Source organism: Pteropus vampyrus, unplaced genomic scaffold (genome assembly GCF_000151845.1).
Source record: "Pteropus vampyrus isolate Shadow unplaced genomic scaffold, Pvam_2.0 Scaffold13, whole genome shotgun sequence".
Lineage (NCBI taxonomy): Eukaryota > Metazoa > Chordata > Mammalia > Chiroptera > Pteropodidae > Pteropus > Pteropus vampyrus.
This window is the reverse complement of record NW_011888794.1, coordinates 7,582,515-7,600,800: the sequence shown is the minus strand read 5'-3', so window position 1 is coordinate 7,600,800 and position 18,286 is coordinate 7,582,515. Positions and strand designations below refer to the sequence as shown.

General features: G+C 35.9%; 1 protein-coding gene across 1 annotated transcript in view; it reads right to left on the bottom strand.

The window, feature by feature from the left end:
• The window catches only part of DIAPH3 (diaphanous related formin 3), a 445,967-nt gene that overhangs the window by 144,197 nt on the left and 283,484 nt on the right, over positions 1–18,286 (bottom strand). The window contains exons 22-23 of the mRNA XM_011381028.2: positions 8,418–8,542; positions 541–705 (exon numbers count right to left, since the gene is read on the bottom strand). Of these exons, the coding sequence (XP_011379330.1) occupies positions 541–705; positions 8,418–8,542 (290 nt within the window). The remainder of the gene's footprint in view (positions 1–540; positions 706–8,417; positions 8,543–18,286) is intronic.

The following is an 18,286-nucleotide window of genomic DNA, read 5'->3' as shown; positions in this document are numbered from 1 at the left end:
GATCTTTTTAATGCCTAAATGAAAGGATTCCACATCAAAGTTCTGACCTCCCTATTAAAGTATCTAAAGGAAACCCTAGGAATCCATTCAAAGGCAAATCGCAGGTAGCTTATTGTACAGTGCATTAAGAAAAGAAAAGGGGAGAAAAAGCTTCCTAAGAGCTGCACAGAATTTGGTAGAATTATACCACAGAATACAAGTTGATCTTAAGTATAAAGAAACAAATTCATAGCCAAAAACTTATTACAGAAATGCTCTGTAATCAGCCAGGAGGGGAGTCTTTATGAAAAACTTGGGAATTTGTCACTTTTTCAATCAAAATTTCTGATTATAGCTTAATGTGGAGAAGGCCAAAAAGAGAACAAACCACACATTTTTTAATAGATTTAAAATCTGAAATTTTTAAAGCTAACTTTCGACATCAGAAAAGGTACGTTTTTCTACAGATAACAGGAATAGAATGAAGTAAAATTAATACTAGATAAGATAGTACAGATACAAAGACTTTTTTAAAAAAACAAATTAAATTTTTTAACATACCATGAACGTGGTTCTGAAGTTATTCAAGTCAATCAAGAAGTCTTCCACGGACACCTTCTTCACATCGGTGGCGTAGTATCCCATCATGCTCTGGTACAGCTTTTCCATGTTTTCATGTAACTTTAAAAGTTTCTCATATTGTTCCTTTGCACTGATAACGAAACTGTATTATTATAGTTAAGGAATTCTGACATTTACAAAATAATGTTTTGAGGAAAAAAAAAATCAAAAAACCCTCTAAGTCCAATGTTTTAAATTAACTGTAAGCTACTATTACACATCTCCAAAATGCCAAAAGTACCTCTGAAAGTTAACCATTTTAATAATGTAAGCTATACTGCACAGGGATAAAACCTTAAATTCAATTTCTAATTAACTGGCAAAATTATCAGAAAAGTTAACTATCTATATATTTAATACTTCTCTTTTACAATTGAATTCAAGGAAAATTTTTTTCCAATTCGCCTGTCTATATTATTCAGATCATGCAATACGATTTAAAATTATGGTTCAGTAGTTGTAAGTGAGTATGTTCAATGATAGTTGAAATCACCAACATAGGCATTAAGCACAGAAGTTAAATTAGACAACCTGGGGTCAGTTTCTAGCTCCTATGCTTCGCAGTGCCATGCCTGTGGGTAAACGCTTTCATCTTTCTGTGCCACAATTTCCTCACCTGTAAAATGGAAAAAATAATAATATCGTCTATGTTACAGGGCTGTTGTGAGAAGTAAATGAGTGAATATATGTAAAATTCTTGGAAAAATGAATGGTGTTTAATAGTACATGTAAGTACTTGGTATTATTGTCCACTTATTCATTTTAAGTTTTGTTTTAGGTTCTAAAAGCAATCGAAATAAGAGTTACATCAAAAACTTCTTACATAAGTAAATTCGTGTTTTAACTTCTCCTTTGGAAAATGGGTACATAGTTTCTCCGATGCATTACCTGATTTAAAATTATGATTACAAACATACACACACACGCACAGGAACACTGAAGTGTTTCCTCACTTATGACAACTGAGTTCAGAGCATACAAGATTGAGAAGACTAAATGTGAATGTGGCAGTGGCATTAGAACACATTTTTTAAACAAACCATAGAATTCTTTTGTGGTGTGACAAATTGTTGATGCAGTCAGATATAAAACCACTCCACCACATTCTGAAAAGATGACTGTCAGAGAAACAATCATAATTGTCTATGGATCTTCTAAATTGGGATATTTGAAGAAATGTAACATACAGAATCAATCCTACTAAAGTCATTTTATCTTCTCTGACTCACACAAAGGATAAACGGACCTTAAGCACACTTTTCTTAAAAACTCAGCAACAAAATAAGAATAACTACATTCATACCAAGAGAAAGAAACAAAAAATAAAATGTTTCTATTAAAAAAAAAATGTTTTTTTTTCACAATTTCAAAAAGATATGGTTCCTCTGGTCAGAGTTCCCCAGTAGAGGATAAAACAAGGAAAGTGATCCAGGTCCTTCATTTTGAAAACAAAAAATGAAAGACCAAGGATGAAATAGGTAGCACTGCTTCAAGACAGGTGGCAAACGCAGGGGGCACAGAAGATTCTGATGATTAGAACTCAGCTTCCCCAAAGGAACTGAGACATCCCAGTCCATCACAACTCACCTGTACCCACGTCCACAGTCAGCCCGCAGATTACCTATTACCCTTCTATGCCTATGTTTTTTCATACTATTTTCTGCTTAATTTTCATATTTTATATAAAGAGAGTATTTTTGAGGACACTAAAATACAGAGAGTCTGGATTCTAATGTAAGAGCTGATTCTTTTTCTAATAACTTTAAAAAAATCTATAGATCTTTTTGTGACTCAGTCTATATTCGACTGAATAGCAAAATGCCTCCTTATACTTTCTAGAACTTAGATCATAATAGTATCAGTGGTTGATGCTCCTATATGTGGTATCAGTGTTTAATTCTTAGATGAACAAAAGATTTTGTATAGTCCAATCACAAAATCGCAAAAAATTACAATATAGTCACATGTGAGAGGTATTACAAAATATCCATATTCATGAAATGTTATAGGTAAGGTGAATTTATGTAAATAAAAACCACATTTGAAATGCATTCAGAAACTATCACGAAATGGAACATATGGTGATTCATTTGTAATGTGAAATAGTCATCCCTTCTATCAATCCCTTCTACTTAATCTATAAACTTGCACATAAAATTATTTATACCCCAGAGAGAGACTACATCTACATGGATTATTTATATATCCTTAACTCCTGCCTAAAAGAGAAACTTTTTTCTGCCTCTGCATGTCCAAACCTACCATTTAAGGCTTCGTTCAGTTCTTCCTCTTCCATGAATCTTCCTTCTTTAATCACTACAGTTATGAGTGATCGCTTTTTCCACTGAATATGTATAGCATTTGTAGTCCATCGTACTCATCATTAGCGATGTGAGATTTCCCTTCTAGTCCAATTCTCTCGCAGTGTTTTGTTTTTGCCCCATTTTTTGGGGGGCGGGGTGGGAGTCGTTACTGGTTGTCAGCTCCTTCCCTAGATGCTGTGTTTCACCTTCTCAGCTGTATTAAATCTAAATCTAATCTACCGCAATTACACTGCTGTCAATGAGTTCTTTCAATCTAGGGTCATCGTTCTTAAACTTTGGTAGGAAGGATAACAGGCTTCCTCAGAAAAGTCTGAGGAAAGCTGTGGAACTTCATAAAATTGCTCGTCTACACATTCATGCACATACACACAAACAATTCGGATGTAACGCGAAGAGCTAAGAGACTCCCCAAACAGTAGCTATGCTGGACAATAGGTTACACTACTTTGGTGGGTATTTCTAACTGTATGGTTCTACAGCTACTTCTTTTCTGCCCTTATCACTGCTTACAAGGCTTTGAGCTTTAAATAATAGGTACTTCACAAATCCTAATCATTTTATTCTAAAACCAGGGAATATACCCATTCTCAAGAATCAATTTGGTAAATAGGTTAAAATAAAGCTTTATTATCCAATGACATTTTTTAGATTTTTGGGTAGGACTCCAAAGTTAATTAAATATCAGAAACATGCCTGGGCATACTTAGTAGAAAACAGTACAATTCTATTAAAAAATGAGATGGAAAAGACCAAGAGCCAAAACCATGGAAATTACATGGTCTTGTTCTAACAGCTAGAGAGCTTTGTAAGTTAATTTTCCTATAATTATCTGTGAAACAATTTGCTCACAAACGACATGAAGGAAAGCTTTGAATAACTGGAATTACCCACAAGAATGGTAAAAGTGTGATTAAACTGAAACAATTTTGGAAGTAGCCAAATTCTCAGAAGTTTAAAATGATTATCTAATAGGATGGAATAAAGAGTTACATTAATGAAGCACTAGACATTATTATTTGTGAGCTGCTCATTAAGGAATAGTGAAATGTTTAGATAAAAAATCGTCATCACACGTAGGCATTCTTATGCCAATTGTTAAACTGCAGTTGAAAGTCATGCCCATCTCAGTAATAGTAAGGTTTTATTTTTTTTCCCCCAGCATAAAGTCCTATATTTGTAGAGCTTTAGAGAAACAGGTGAGCTTCCCAACAAAAACAAACATTTGATAAAATTCATTACAAAAATATTGATGTTTTTCTAATTACTTGATGTTTTGTGAAATCTATTGTCTATTCCTTTACCCGGAATAAGGCCAACTTCTCATGAACCACTGTAACCCTCCCATTTGAAAGGGACATTGACAACCAAATCTGTGTTCACACATGATGAATCACCAACATCTCGTGCTGGCCAACTAAGTGGCAAGACTAAGATCTGGGATTCTACTCCTCGTCAGCAAATATTGCTCATTCCCAAACCACCCAGCACCAGTACATTCTCTATTTACTCATGTCTTGTCTTCATTATTGTACTTCCTCCACCAAATGTCTATTAATACCATTAACGCATCTGATAAGGATCAGCTTCAATCGGTCATACGTGTCTATTATCTTTTATAGATCCTAAGTACCCAGGATCCAGCTAGCCAGCCGATCTATAAATATTTATTGAAGTCCAGTGTATTCCCCTCTCCTCTCTTCTAGGCATGAGGGAAAAGAGTAGATAACAAGATAAGCAAAGATCCTGCTTTTATAAAACATACATTCTACAGTGGGATGACATATAGAGTAGAAAATGAATGAGATATTCAGGCAGTGATAAGTGTGATGAAGGAAATACGATGTGTGATGTTATACAGTGACAGGCTAATTTCCATCGGGTAGTTAGGGAAGTCCTGGTTAAGACGGTGACAGTGGAACACTTGAGGCCCGACAGGGAACAGCAGTGAGCACCAAGCTGTGCAACCACCTTCGTGAGCGTACTAAGGCTTCAGAGAAGGAAAAGATCAATATAAATCTGAGGATTCGTGGAGGATGAGGAGCAGGGTATTTTAACCCAAGTCTTAAAAAATTGTTCAGAATAGGTTAATGGAAGACAGGCAAGAGAGAAAGAAGAAAGAGAGAAGAGAGAAGACTAATTCAAGATCATAAAAAGCTGCTCTTTCAAATCACCCAAGTTACCCAACTTCCTACTCGTGCAATGGACCATGCATTATACGAGTTTACATTTCGCCCATCCCACTCTTCTATTTTAAGTCCTAACCGTAATTTAATTAAAGAAAAATGTACTGAATTCCTTTACCTAAAAAATGCTGTACTTCATGAAGCGTGGAATATGGATAAGATGTTAAGTCTTTCAATCAAGGAATTCATTGAGATAGTTTTAGCATCGATGTAGTATTTTCAGAAGGGACTAAAACATCGCTATACAGTGGAATAAACCTGAAAGTGAGAAAATAAAGCAGGATTGCAATGAGGGAATTTAAAGCCTATAACATAGGAGTCAAGTAACTTGTGACATAAGATGTGATAAATACAAAAATATGTAAAAGTCTAGCAAAATGATTTTTTCCTAAGAGACTTGGGAGAGGGGGAAGGAAGACAAGAAAATAGAAAGATTAAGGCTCATGCGATGCTCTATGAACTATTTATTTTTTCTCTTAAAATAGGAAATATTCCAGAATTTAAAGGTCAAAATAAAGGAACAAGCACTAAATGACAAAAATCCTGTCATTTTCTTATCATTGATAAGAATTTAATGAGTATATATGTACATTTCACAAATAATAGTCTATATATAACAGTATTAATGACCCTGCCTCAAATTTGTGTTACACATTTTTCAAGCAAATATTTACAGTGGCAGTATTCATCGCTAATTATATTTCTGACCAGTCGCGGCAATTGGAAAGTAACATAGCTATTACTAAAAGTCAGTGTTGTATTTATGAAGTGATTGTGCATACCTTTTAAAGGATGTCCTAAATTTACATATTTTTATATTAAGAAGTGTATGTAAAGAAAGAGTGTGTACTAGGGGAAAAAATACAATATATAATAGTTGAACACTATTAGTGACATTGCATATTATAACAAATATTGTATCATAATTTAAGTCAATTCAATTAACAGATTATTTAATAGTTCACTAAGTTATGATTGCTTACACTAAATATCTACTTGTAAAAGTGCATCCTTAACAACTTGGATAATACACGTATTCTTTCAGAATTGGTTGATGAACCAAACATTTGATAGTGCTTCAACTAATAAGGTCTAAAACTTAAAGTTTGAGCATTAATAATCCAAACTTTAGTTAAGTACTTTTTTATTCATCGTGCATTTTAGTTTCCAAATTCTTCCATTTTCTAAGATCTAAGAGACTCACAATTTGCCATTTTAATAAGATTGGTATAAATGCATTTAATATTCAAGATCTGACTTGTTGTCAGTCCTAATTAAAGTAAACAAAGCTTTGCGATGAATGAATTTAATTACTTTGAAACTAGTATGTCTAAGAGGAAAAGCAAATGAGTGCAATCTAATCTCAGCAAAGAATATTTATGATCATAAGCTTTGTCAATAGCAAAGTGCACCAACTGTTCATATATCTGACTTCCAAGAGATACATGAATGCTAATCAGTTCATTAGAGGCTTCTAGGTGGTGATATTTAGTGACAGGATGTAGTAGCTTTCATGTCCATGGAGCCTAATTGTACTCAAAATGAAAAATTGTTTCCAACAAAGCATCATCTTTTCTGTTTCTGATTTCCTGCTAGATGCTTTTTATGAGCTGTATACCTTTCAAGAAGCCAGCATCATTCAGTTTCTTGTGTCATATGAATACAAGTATTGATACGTCCTAAGATCATCTGCTGAGAACTTTACAACCTTTACTCTAAGCTCAGGAATTTATCTTAGGTTACATGTTCCAGAAACCTGACCTTCATAATTAGAATACTCACACTGTATTACCAGAAACCATACGCAAGCAAAACCTTTTCTAAAATGCTTTCTATCTGTAGGGAACAATAATAAGTACTTGAATTGACAGTACTTAATGGTTAAAATAAACTGTCACATATGAATATTTTAACATGATAAAATGATTGAGGGAAAAAAAGCTAAGAATGGTAAAACTAATACAACTCTACAAGAACGAATTTAGTTTTAAAAAGCATACTTTGCCAAATGAGGTGATGAAAAAATATACCTTTGATGAATACATATAGACTTCGTCTTTAGTTAAAAACAAACAAACAAACAAACAAACAAACACCCAGCCATCTCCACTGCAGTGAAAATGGCAGCCCACTTCATAAAAGAAGAAACTGGATGGGGAGGAAAGATACAAAAGGAAACAAACACATTAGCCTGAATTGATTATTGCTGGAGTGCATTTTTATGATATTTCCCAAAAGGCACAGTAAAGAAAGCTAAAATTGAACTAATTCACAATTAAGCTGAAAGCATATACAATAAAATCTATGACAAGCCCAATAATAATTTTGTGATGTGCCTAATCTCGGGGGAAAAGTGATAGAAAGAGGAAATGTGGTTGTTTTATTCCAAGTAACTCAGTTTAAAATAAAACATTAGGAGTGTCTATAAGAGCTCGTTTTGAAAGCAGGTTACTCTTTCATGTAGAATTCTGAAGTCCATATGGGATTTTAATAATGCACAGTAGTAATACTTTACTGTAACACAAAAGATATCAGTCTCTAATTCCACAGAATGGTTTGCAAAGCAACTCAACATTAGTTTCAGGAAATAAAGTTTATTACTTCAATTACTCATTAGAGATTAAGCCACAAAGTTGGCAAAACCAAAGATAATTGAATTCAAAAGAAACCTTAAATTAAGCAGAACATAAGCCTAATGCTATTAATTTTACATATACATATGTATGTGTATATATATATGCACATATATCTGTCAATTTTATTTTAGGTCCAGAGAATACCTACACAAGTAGTGATAGTGACAAACTCATTTTGATTTTGGAACTATGTAGTATTTCTAAATAAAATAGTAAAGTTTCTGGAACGTGAGTTAATTTTTAATATATACCAACCGTTGAAATTAAGCTGATTCATCACACCAGTTTATAAAATCTTTATCTGTTTCCTGAAACATTTCAAAATACCTAAATCACATTATGACTTTAGGCTCAAACTTCCTCACATTGAGTTTTCATCTTTTCAATTTACTATAAACATCAGAAGGAAATAGGGCAAGTAGAAGGGAAAAGATGAGAGAAAATATTATCCAAGTTGATAGAAAGGAGAAAAAATTGCAATCAATGGAATACACTTCTGTTATTATTCGTGATAGATAAGCACTTTGATAAATTTCCCTGTAAGAAGGCAGAGGTTTAATCTAAAATTTAGCCCTATGGAATGATCTCTGGTTGTGCAAGTGTACTTAAAATGTTAAATAATTTGTAATTCTGGTTGACGAGTAACTTAAGTTATTTAGATATCAAAAGGATATGGACATCTTTGTCACAAACTTATCGTGCAAATCCTCAGGATGGGGAAAGGTTTCCAAGTCTTTCTCAAGCTGTTGAAGCTGCCTGCCCATCTGCTTCAAGTTCTTTTCCAGCGTCTCTACAGAGACTAAAAGAGAGTATATTAAATGCCTTGAAAGGACAAAATTATAATATATAAAAGGTAAAACACTGTCCAAAGAAAACATTTGTGAAAAATTTTACAATTAAAAAAAAAAAATCACTATAATAAAGAAAAGGTAAATTTCACTGTTTTTTTAAACCTTTCCATTTTTAAATCCAAGAATAAAAGAAATTTATTGTCTTTAAGACATTAGATGAAATTTAGAAAATGCTCACATGAATAAACCACATTTAAGAAATGATTTTTTAAAACTAGAATTCTTGACCTCTATTTATAATACAACATAATCAGTCTATTCAGATAGAGAGGCAAAGAAAGACTATGTTTTTAAAACTAAACCCAGTTCAATATAATTTTAACATTTTTCAAAATCGTGATCTCTTTGAGAGAGAACAGCAAGTATATGAAAAAGATGAGCAAAGTGCAATAGTCCAACCTGATCCACAACGAGACAAAAGGCATCAAGGCTATCTGAGTAACACGTGGAGCAGATGTCAAACTTTCGTTACTGGTACCCTGAGCACAACCTGTGTGTTTCTTACCTAATAAAGATTTTCCTTCTTTGACTTAGTTGTTCTCCCAGTGCACATGAAGGAAGATACGGTAAAGCAAGGCACTATCAGAATGTACTGGCCACCCAGCGAGACTGACATTAGGTATCACTTCCTAATAGCTTTGCGTAGTCAATTTTAGATGATGTTAGGGAAAGAATTAGCAAAAGAAGATACAGTGGCCCAAACCAAATTTTTGGATATCTGCTTTGGTTCAAATAAATTTTAGTTAAAATTTCTTTTGAGTCTCACTAATGCTAACTATACAAAATGATATTTAAAATGCAATTATATAATAATTCTAGGTACTCTACCATTTTCGGGCTTCAAATTAATCCTGAGGAAGAGGTGTAAGTCAGGTGTAAGGAGGGAAATACTCTTGAAAGCAACTTAATTGCCCAACCAAATGGGACTGTGTTAAAAAAAAATTATATATATATATATATAGTTTACAACCTTAGTTCAATAGAATGGACTAGAAAGGAGGCCGGGGAAAATGTTGCATAAAAATATGGAGTAATATATATTTTTTAAACTGCTTGCACACAAAGTAACATTTGCCATTCTAATATATTGATAGCTGTTAAGAAAACCTTAACATATTTTTGTTGTAAACACAATTAGCAAGCTAATTCTCAGGTACAATGTTTAATGAATCCAATGACTGAACTCTTCAGAGAGCCACATATGACAGTTTTTTGCGCCTAAAGAATGATGATACTTTAACCTTTGGCTCCCACTATAGAGAAGCCAGTCTGAAGTTATACTGGGACATAGCTTCTCTACAGATTTTTGCTACTCACATTTTCCCTTTCTGTGATCCTTAACATTGAGACAATAACTCAGAGAACAGAATTCATAAAAATTTCTATCATGACAGCATTTAGTGTGTTAATTAATTCAATGAACTCATCTCCCCAATATATCTTGCTATCAGTAAATATGTACTTAGAAGAATATATAAGCCATACAAACACTTGATGCTATGAATCAAGTTCAAAAAGGAAGTGCGCTCGTAGCATAATAGAGCATGTAACGGTCGTAGAAGTTCTAACAATAGTAACAGCTGCTGAAATTTACTGAGTGCCTATATATGTATGGCAGGTACTGTCTTAAGTAATCCATATTAACTAATTTTCTAAATCCTCATGAGAACATTATGAAATAGATATTATTATTATCCCCGTTTTACAGATGACAAAACTAGAGTTGAGTGGTCGAAGTAAAAGTCAAACAACTAAAAGGTGGTGAAGCCAGAGTTTGAACTCAGACGGTTTAATTCTAGACTTTATTTTTTAACCATTTAGCTACACAGAAATTATTAATTACATTTTATTTTTACAATGCCTATCTACTTATCTATAACAACAGACAACATAACTTTTTTGGGTGTGTTCTTGCCTAGTGTAATACCAAGTAATCTGCACGTGGCTAAAGCGAGCATTCTCAGTGGATGGGTGAACGGATGGATGGATGACAGATAGCTATGCTACTTTGTTTTCTTAAATGAACATTTAACGTTGTAACATACCACTGAATAAAACCACACACTTTAAGTGTGATTTAGTATGCTGATACCATTTTATTATGCACACGTTAAATTTGAGAAAGACCTAGAGAAAGGACAAATAAAAATCTGAAGGGCTCCCATGTAACAAAAAGCACATGCCTAACACTGAGAGGGATCATAGCTGGATTGTTTTCTTCTGAAACAATATATGACATAATATATCATTCTAATACCTACCAATTCTCTAACACCAACTGAGTGCCTTCCAATTCCAACTCAGTTCAGACACTATTGGGAGTTAGCACAAACACCCCAAGTTTAAGAACTGAGTCCCATGAAACTGCCCTCATTCACACAACGGTCACAAGTCCCAACGACCACCCATCCTTCTGACAAAATGGCTATCAATCCTGAGGTTCCCATGGCCCCTCCATCTTATTTTCCACAATTTGTAGAATGACTCAATAGAACTCAGGGAAGTACTATATTCACTATGACAGTTTTCAAATAGAGAATATGATTCAGGAATAGCCAAATGGAAGACAGCCAGGGGATAAGGGACAGGTGGCACAGGGCTTTCATGCCCTCTCCAGGTACACCGCCCTGCCAGACATCAACGCACTCACCAAGACAAGCTCCCTTAGCTGGGTAGCTGCAGGGTTCTTACTAAAGCTGCATTACAAAGATATGATTGATTCAGGACGATCTCCACCTGCTTCCCCTCCCTGGAGGTCAGAGAGTGGACTAAGAGCTCTAACCCTCTAATCACAAGGCTGGCAGCTCTCACAACCAGCCCCCCACCCAACCTGACACGACCTAGGATTCCTCACCCTCCCATCCACAGTGGCATCGTCTCACTAGCATACAAAACGCACTATTGTTTAAGAAGCTTCAAAGGTTTTAGGAGCTCTACGTCAGAAACCAGGAAACCCATACTGTTTACTATACCACGTGGACACAGAAATGTGTGTCTGGTCAGAGGGCAGAACTCCAGTACCTGTGAGGAGGTGTGAGAGGATTCTTCTGGTCCTTCTCAGAGCAGTCTAGCATCCTGCACTGCCCTCAGAGGAGGCCAGCTGCTTGTAATGGAACACAGAACCACCCCAGTGAGCGAGCGCTTCTCAGTGGGATGGGAGGAGGGCTTAAGGCTCAGATGAAAGGCATGGTGGCTGATCCTTTGAGCCTTTTCCAAATCCTAGGCAGCCAGTGGGTCAGTTACTACGTCCGACCGTTGTGACTTGAAGCAATGTCCCGATGGCTTGATTTCCACATCAGTGAAATGGGATGGACCCCATCTCATATTTTAACCTCACAGATAATTCGCAAAAGATCTAATGCTATAACACGGGGTGAAGAATTTTTTATGCGGTCTTATTCATTCTTAGAACTCGATAAGAAATGAAGAGCTTAGTGACTGAATGAATAAAGAATGTTAGAATCAAACAAAACATAAAGAAAATCATCATCATCGCCTCCATCATCATGACGCGAGAAACAGTGTCATGAGCATCAGGCTAAGAAGAAAGTGGCTAATTTCAGAAATGAAATATTAGAAATGTTTGGGGGTGTATTCAAACATTTAAGGTTGACATCATAAAGAGTAGGCAAAGTGTCTTAAAACATGGTTCTGTGATTACTCTACAGATGGAACCCCTCCCCAAGCCATGACTTATGCTTCATCAGCAGTCTCTCAATACATTATCTGTACATTACAGCTAATAGGATTTAAGTGCAATGGACTTTGCACTGATGGTTTTTAAATAAAGACCAAAGCACACTTGGAAGAGAGAAAAGCACGTGCAAATTCTAGGCTAATAGAATATAATCCAATCTTTGGGTAAAACAAAAGAGCATTTAAGAATTTTCTTGATGATTTTTTTTCAGCAATTATATTTCTACAGATAGCTCCTTTATACATCTTCGAATATAAACAAACATAATTTTACCACACTTCACCCATGTCAAGTTCTTGAGGTCAGTGACTGTATTTTTTTTTATGTCAGAACTACAATGCAGGGTTTAAACTTTACACCCTCAAAGAGGTGTTAATTTACTGGAGTGTCTGTATGTGACCAATGCATACATTTTTATCTTTCAACTTTATCCATTTCCTGACCAAGAAATCAAGCTTATTTTTTTGTTCTTTTCATTATTTAGAAGTAACAAAACATGCCATCATCAAACAGAGTTGATTAGATAATTTTAAGGCATTTTCAACTTTTGCATTCAGCTCAGTTATTATTTAGTCAGATGGAATATCTCTGTCGGTTCAGACATCACGTGTCTCTGCCCACAACCGCCTGCCCGTCTGTAATCTGCACACCTCAGTGGCAACAGAACCATGAATTCTGCTTCCTGTAACAGAAACCTGCTAGTCTCGACCCTCGCCTTTCCTGCAACCCTCAGACCTAAACAATCACGATGTCCCTCATATTTGACTTGACAAATAGCGTCCAATTCCCTGCTTGCTTGGATGCTGTTCAAGTCACCTGAAACACTTTGCTCTGCTGTGCTCTCCAGACTCCTGTTGCTTTCCTCCAGTGCCTTCTCCACACCGCACATGGGGATTTCCAGACAAACATTACTTTAAAGATGTGCCTTCCCTGCTTAAGACCAGCGGTGAACTGCTTACAGGACGACAGCTGAGCTCCACCCACAGCCTGGCTGGGCTCCACTTCATATTTGCCCACAGTTACGTCCAAAATGACATCAGGCGTGCGCTTTCCCTGCCCTCATCCCTCTTCATCCATTCTGTACCTGACGCGGGAAATATCGGCCTTGCCCGCTCCGCCTGAGTCATTCCCATTCACGCTTTATAAAAAGTGTAAAAACTCCAGCCATCGCCTTGGTGAGGTACCCTCCCAAACCATCGTACCTGATAATTATCTCATCTGTGAGATTACTACACTCTATTACTTTCATCTTTTTTTAATGTGTCTTTCTCTCCCAATTGACTAGGAATTCCTTAAGGGAAGACACCATATTTTACCCATCTTTGCATTTTCAGTTACATAGCACAAGCGCAGATGCTCAAATGTTTGCTGAAGAAGTGGGTTCTGGAATTAACGTTAACCCCTCGAAATAAAAGCATTAAAAACGAAATGGGAAAATACAATGGATTAGATATCTAAAACCTTACATTCTAAGACATAGACTTGTCTCCAAATGCCTTGTCATTATGATAATTATACACTAGAGGTGTTAAAAGAAGCTTTGAATAAAAGTTAAAAATCACAACTATAAATATTTAAGCAATCATGAATATAGGCTTTCTGTATTACGATGGCTTCTATAATTTACCAGGTTAAGATTTCAAATAAGAAAGGAGAGTTGAGATTACTATGTACATTTAAGAAACCCTTGTAATTAAATAATAACTGTGAATATCTCCTAGAGTTGTTGGTCATTATTTCCTAACAAGCTTACTAAAATGTCACATTCAAATCTCTTACGTATCATGATATATTCCAGGGAAATTCATTTCTTCAAAGAATGCTTAAACAACAGCTTATTACCATAAAACAATATAAACATTCAACCTAAATTAACCTTCCTATACTCATGGACTCAATCGCTTTGTGAGGAAAACTAGAGGCTATAACAATTCAGGCTCCCAACGAAATCATTTTGCCTAGACAATTACAGTAATAAAACTATAAGAATATCTTACAAATACAAGTTAGAAATAATAAATTGGATGGACAAAGACCTCAGTGGCATTAAAAAATTCTTAACATTAAGTAGGCCTATAACAAAATCTAACTTCTAGAATACCATTATAAAACCCATTATTATTCTGAAAACGTTCAAAACTGAAACAAAATGGAAAAAAGGCAGGAACTCAAAATAAATTGCAGCTTAGTTCATCACAAGAAAAGGTAAATTGAAAGAAGCAATGCTAAGCGAGTAGCCATTTATCCTAAGTGTCTTACCTTTCTCTGCTCAGCTTTTCTTCCCATTGTTCTGATCACTGATGGACCCCATATAATAATAAATTCTAATTTACATTCCCCAATTAATTTACATATGCAGCGAGGGTTTTGCTGTTATTCTTAACATCGCACCGCAAAAGAACTGCCTCCATTTTCCATGGAACCTGGAAGAAGGTGGAAGGCAAGCAGAGGAAACCACGAGCATAGCCAACGACAGGGCGCCGGCCACTCTGCTGACCGATTTCACTCACGCTGGGCGGGGGGAGGCAGCAGCCTTGTCTTCCACAACTACGAAGAGGGTGGTCAAGGCAAAACAGCTTTTTAGGAGGGAAAATACTATCACTGGGAGAAGCCTATTTAACAGAAAATCATGTTTACCTGTAAAAATTTGAGAATTCCATTTCTATAGATGAGATGTTCAAAACCATGGTAAATATTAAACAGAAGAGGTCCATAGTAGAGATATTTGCAACAACGTTCAAAATGTTCCTTCGGGGTAAAGGTTTTGTGTGGGTGTGTACAGGAGGGAGGCACTAGTGCTTTTGATGTATCTCGTGGTAAATATTAAGGGTAGACTGACTGACTTGTAAATTATGGGGTGAGTTTTCACATATGGTTACTGGAGACCGTGCAGCCTGACAAGCCCTGGACTGTTCATCTCTGGACCTGAAAAATTCCATTTCTTTTATCAAGATCTTTTTTATCCTTTTTTATCTTTAAGATTTTTTAACCTTTAGATCTTTCCCCTGAACTCCAATTGCCTACTGGACATCTTTCCTTGATGTTTAATAGGCATCTTAAACTCATATTTTCACAATGGAACTTCTTACCTTCCCCCTCATCGGCTCCTACATCTCGGTCACTGACTAGTTTTACGACCCCCCTCTTTCGCTCATACCCCCCACACTCGATCACAGAGGAAATCCTGCTGGTTTTACCTTCTAATAGATTCGCTCTCTAAATCTTTCTCACCAGCCTTGCTACCGCCTCCTGGTTCAAACCAACATTACCTCCCGCCTCGATTACTACAGCTTCCGAGTGGTTTCAACTGCTTCTGCCATTTTCTTCTCATTTTTCTTGAAAACGCAAGTCAGATGTCACTCTTCTGCTCAAAAGCCTTCCAATGGCTACCTCGTTTATCTTAAGTGTTAGTTCATATTTCTATATGGCATTCCTTAATAATTCTGGCTGATGAATTTGATTTTTAAATAACATGCAAATGCCTCCATTAAAACAAAACAAAACAAAAACATCTCCAAGTTGTTGAAGAGTTGTGGGAGATTAGTTGTTTTTAAAGACTGTTTAGTAGTAGAAACCTTTTTTCAAAGGAAATCTTATATCAGAGTTCAAAATATGAAATGAAAATAGTGTGAGGCTGAAGCATAGGAAGGAAAATAGAATCCATTTTTCCAAATTTCATTTGCTGTGCTGGTGTGTCCAATCGGTAAAAATTCATTTGAGCTGTACGTTTATGATTTATGCAATTTCCTGTATGAATATTATTCTCTAATTTTTAGAAAAGTGCAAAAAAGTTTTCAATAACATAAATCTACAAAGTTATTGGGCTTGTATTCTAAAGTTTGCATTAAGTCTGATGAAGAAACAGTTAGAATCTATTCAAATAACTTGAGTCTATATAATTTCCATAATAATACATTATTCAGACTCATGTTTACCTGCAACATTAATGACACCAGAGGGAGATGTGTGTCAACAGGAAATAATCACTGAAAAATAACAGCAATAACAACAATAGCAAATGTTAAGAAATGTTAAGAACAGTGCTTACTAGGTGCTATTTAAGCTTTATAAGTATTTACACATATTAACCTATTTAATCCTCACTATAAGCCTCTGAATTAAATACTGCAATTATCCCCATTTTAAAGGTAAGAAATAAAGACCCAGACAGGATAAGGAACTCATGCAAGGTTATACCTCTACCAATGGGCAGATCTGGAGTTTGAATCCCAGTTATCTATCTTCAGAGTGAAAACAGCCTTTCCCAGAAGATAATGCCTCTATAACCTAACTGGATCCCTTTTTTATTTAGCCATCTGAAATAATTTACTGGAGTAATTGTAACTGTCACTGCCTGTTAATAAAAATTCCTTTAATTCAGAGGCAAATAGATACATTTTGGTTCTAACTGCTTTAGTATTTGCATTGATGATATAAGAAAAGGGTGTTTTACAAGCCCACCATCAACGACTCTTAAGCATTAAAACATTTCACAATATGTTTTCTACATACATCTATCAGTGTAATTTTCCTTAACTGTTTCATAATAGTCAAAAATGATGGGGTTATCTCCATCAGTTATGGGAGAGGTGACAATGATGACTGTAGTGGGTTAAATAGTGTCCCTCCAAAATTCACATCTACCCAGCACCTCAGAACATGACTTATTGGGAAATAGGATCTTTGCAGAGGGAATGGGTTAGGGAACCTCAAGATGAAATCGCCCTGGGTTTAGGGTGGACCCTAAATCAAATGACTGGTGTCCTTAAAAGGCAAAGTGAGGACACAGAGAAGGTAATATGGAAATGGAGGCAGAAAAACGCCAAGGATTGCTGGCAGCCACTAGAACCTAAGAAAGAGGCATCGATGCTTCTCCCTGAGAGCCTCCAGAAGGAACCAATCCTACCGACGCCTTGATTTCAGACTTCCATATTGCTGAACAGTTGAGAGAATAAATTAAAAAGGGACCTAGTGTGTAGTAATTAGTTATGACAGGCCTAAAAACTAATATGCCTACTAATTCAAGATTTTGCAAGCTGCATAAACGTAGTCTGGTTCTGGGGAACAGGTGGCAATTCTACCTGCAGCGTCGGATCAAATCTATGCTTCTTCACCCATTCAGTTCCATGTCAACCTTGTGAACAATGGGATTCAGCAGATGGCCATAAATGTGTTTGGTCAATCCACTGAGGTTTCTTTAGAGTACACAGATTTGCTATGTTAAGCCATCCTTCAGAATGCTCTCATTCTGAAATTTTCTTTCATCTACCTTGTTTGTAATTGTCCACTGAGGTGCACTGAATACCTCATTAGAATCAGAAGTCTAAGAGAGCTCCGAGACCCTGGTCGTCGCTGTGGATCCTGTCCTGTTCCTTGAGGTTAGCTATGGCTCATAGGTGACACTGACAGAACTGTTCAAGTAGCTATTTCAAATCTGTAGCCGGCCAAAAATCTGCAAACACTGTAAACTGTTAGCTTCTCGAGAAGATTAATGCTGTATTGATGCCACTTTCCTTCTGCTAACCTCCAAAAAGATATAGCGGTCTTCCCAATGTGGTTTTCTTCTTCATCATCATCTATCAGCCCAAGCAGCAGCCGACTCAGGAAATGTTCCTAGCTTGGTGTCGAAAAAAAATAATCTTTAGCTCCTCCATGCCCAGCGTTCTGCAGTGTCAGACTACAGAATCCTTCATCTTTCTAGGGATTTTGGCTGTCGTCTTTCTATAGTCCGTTCTGATGCTTTCCAAAATAGTTTATGTTTGCAGTATAAAATACTGCACGGAAGTCTCCAACTTAAACTTCTGATGCCAACTCTACATAAATAATCCCTGAAAATAACCTGGCAAGATTTAAAACAAAATGCTGTTCATCAGACCACTAGGACCTTGCGGCTCCTTACCAGCACATCATGCTCACAGTACACTGTAAATTGTTTTCATAAATCCTGTAATTACCTTGTGAATAGCCCAGTTATATTTCATCATACCTTTTTATG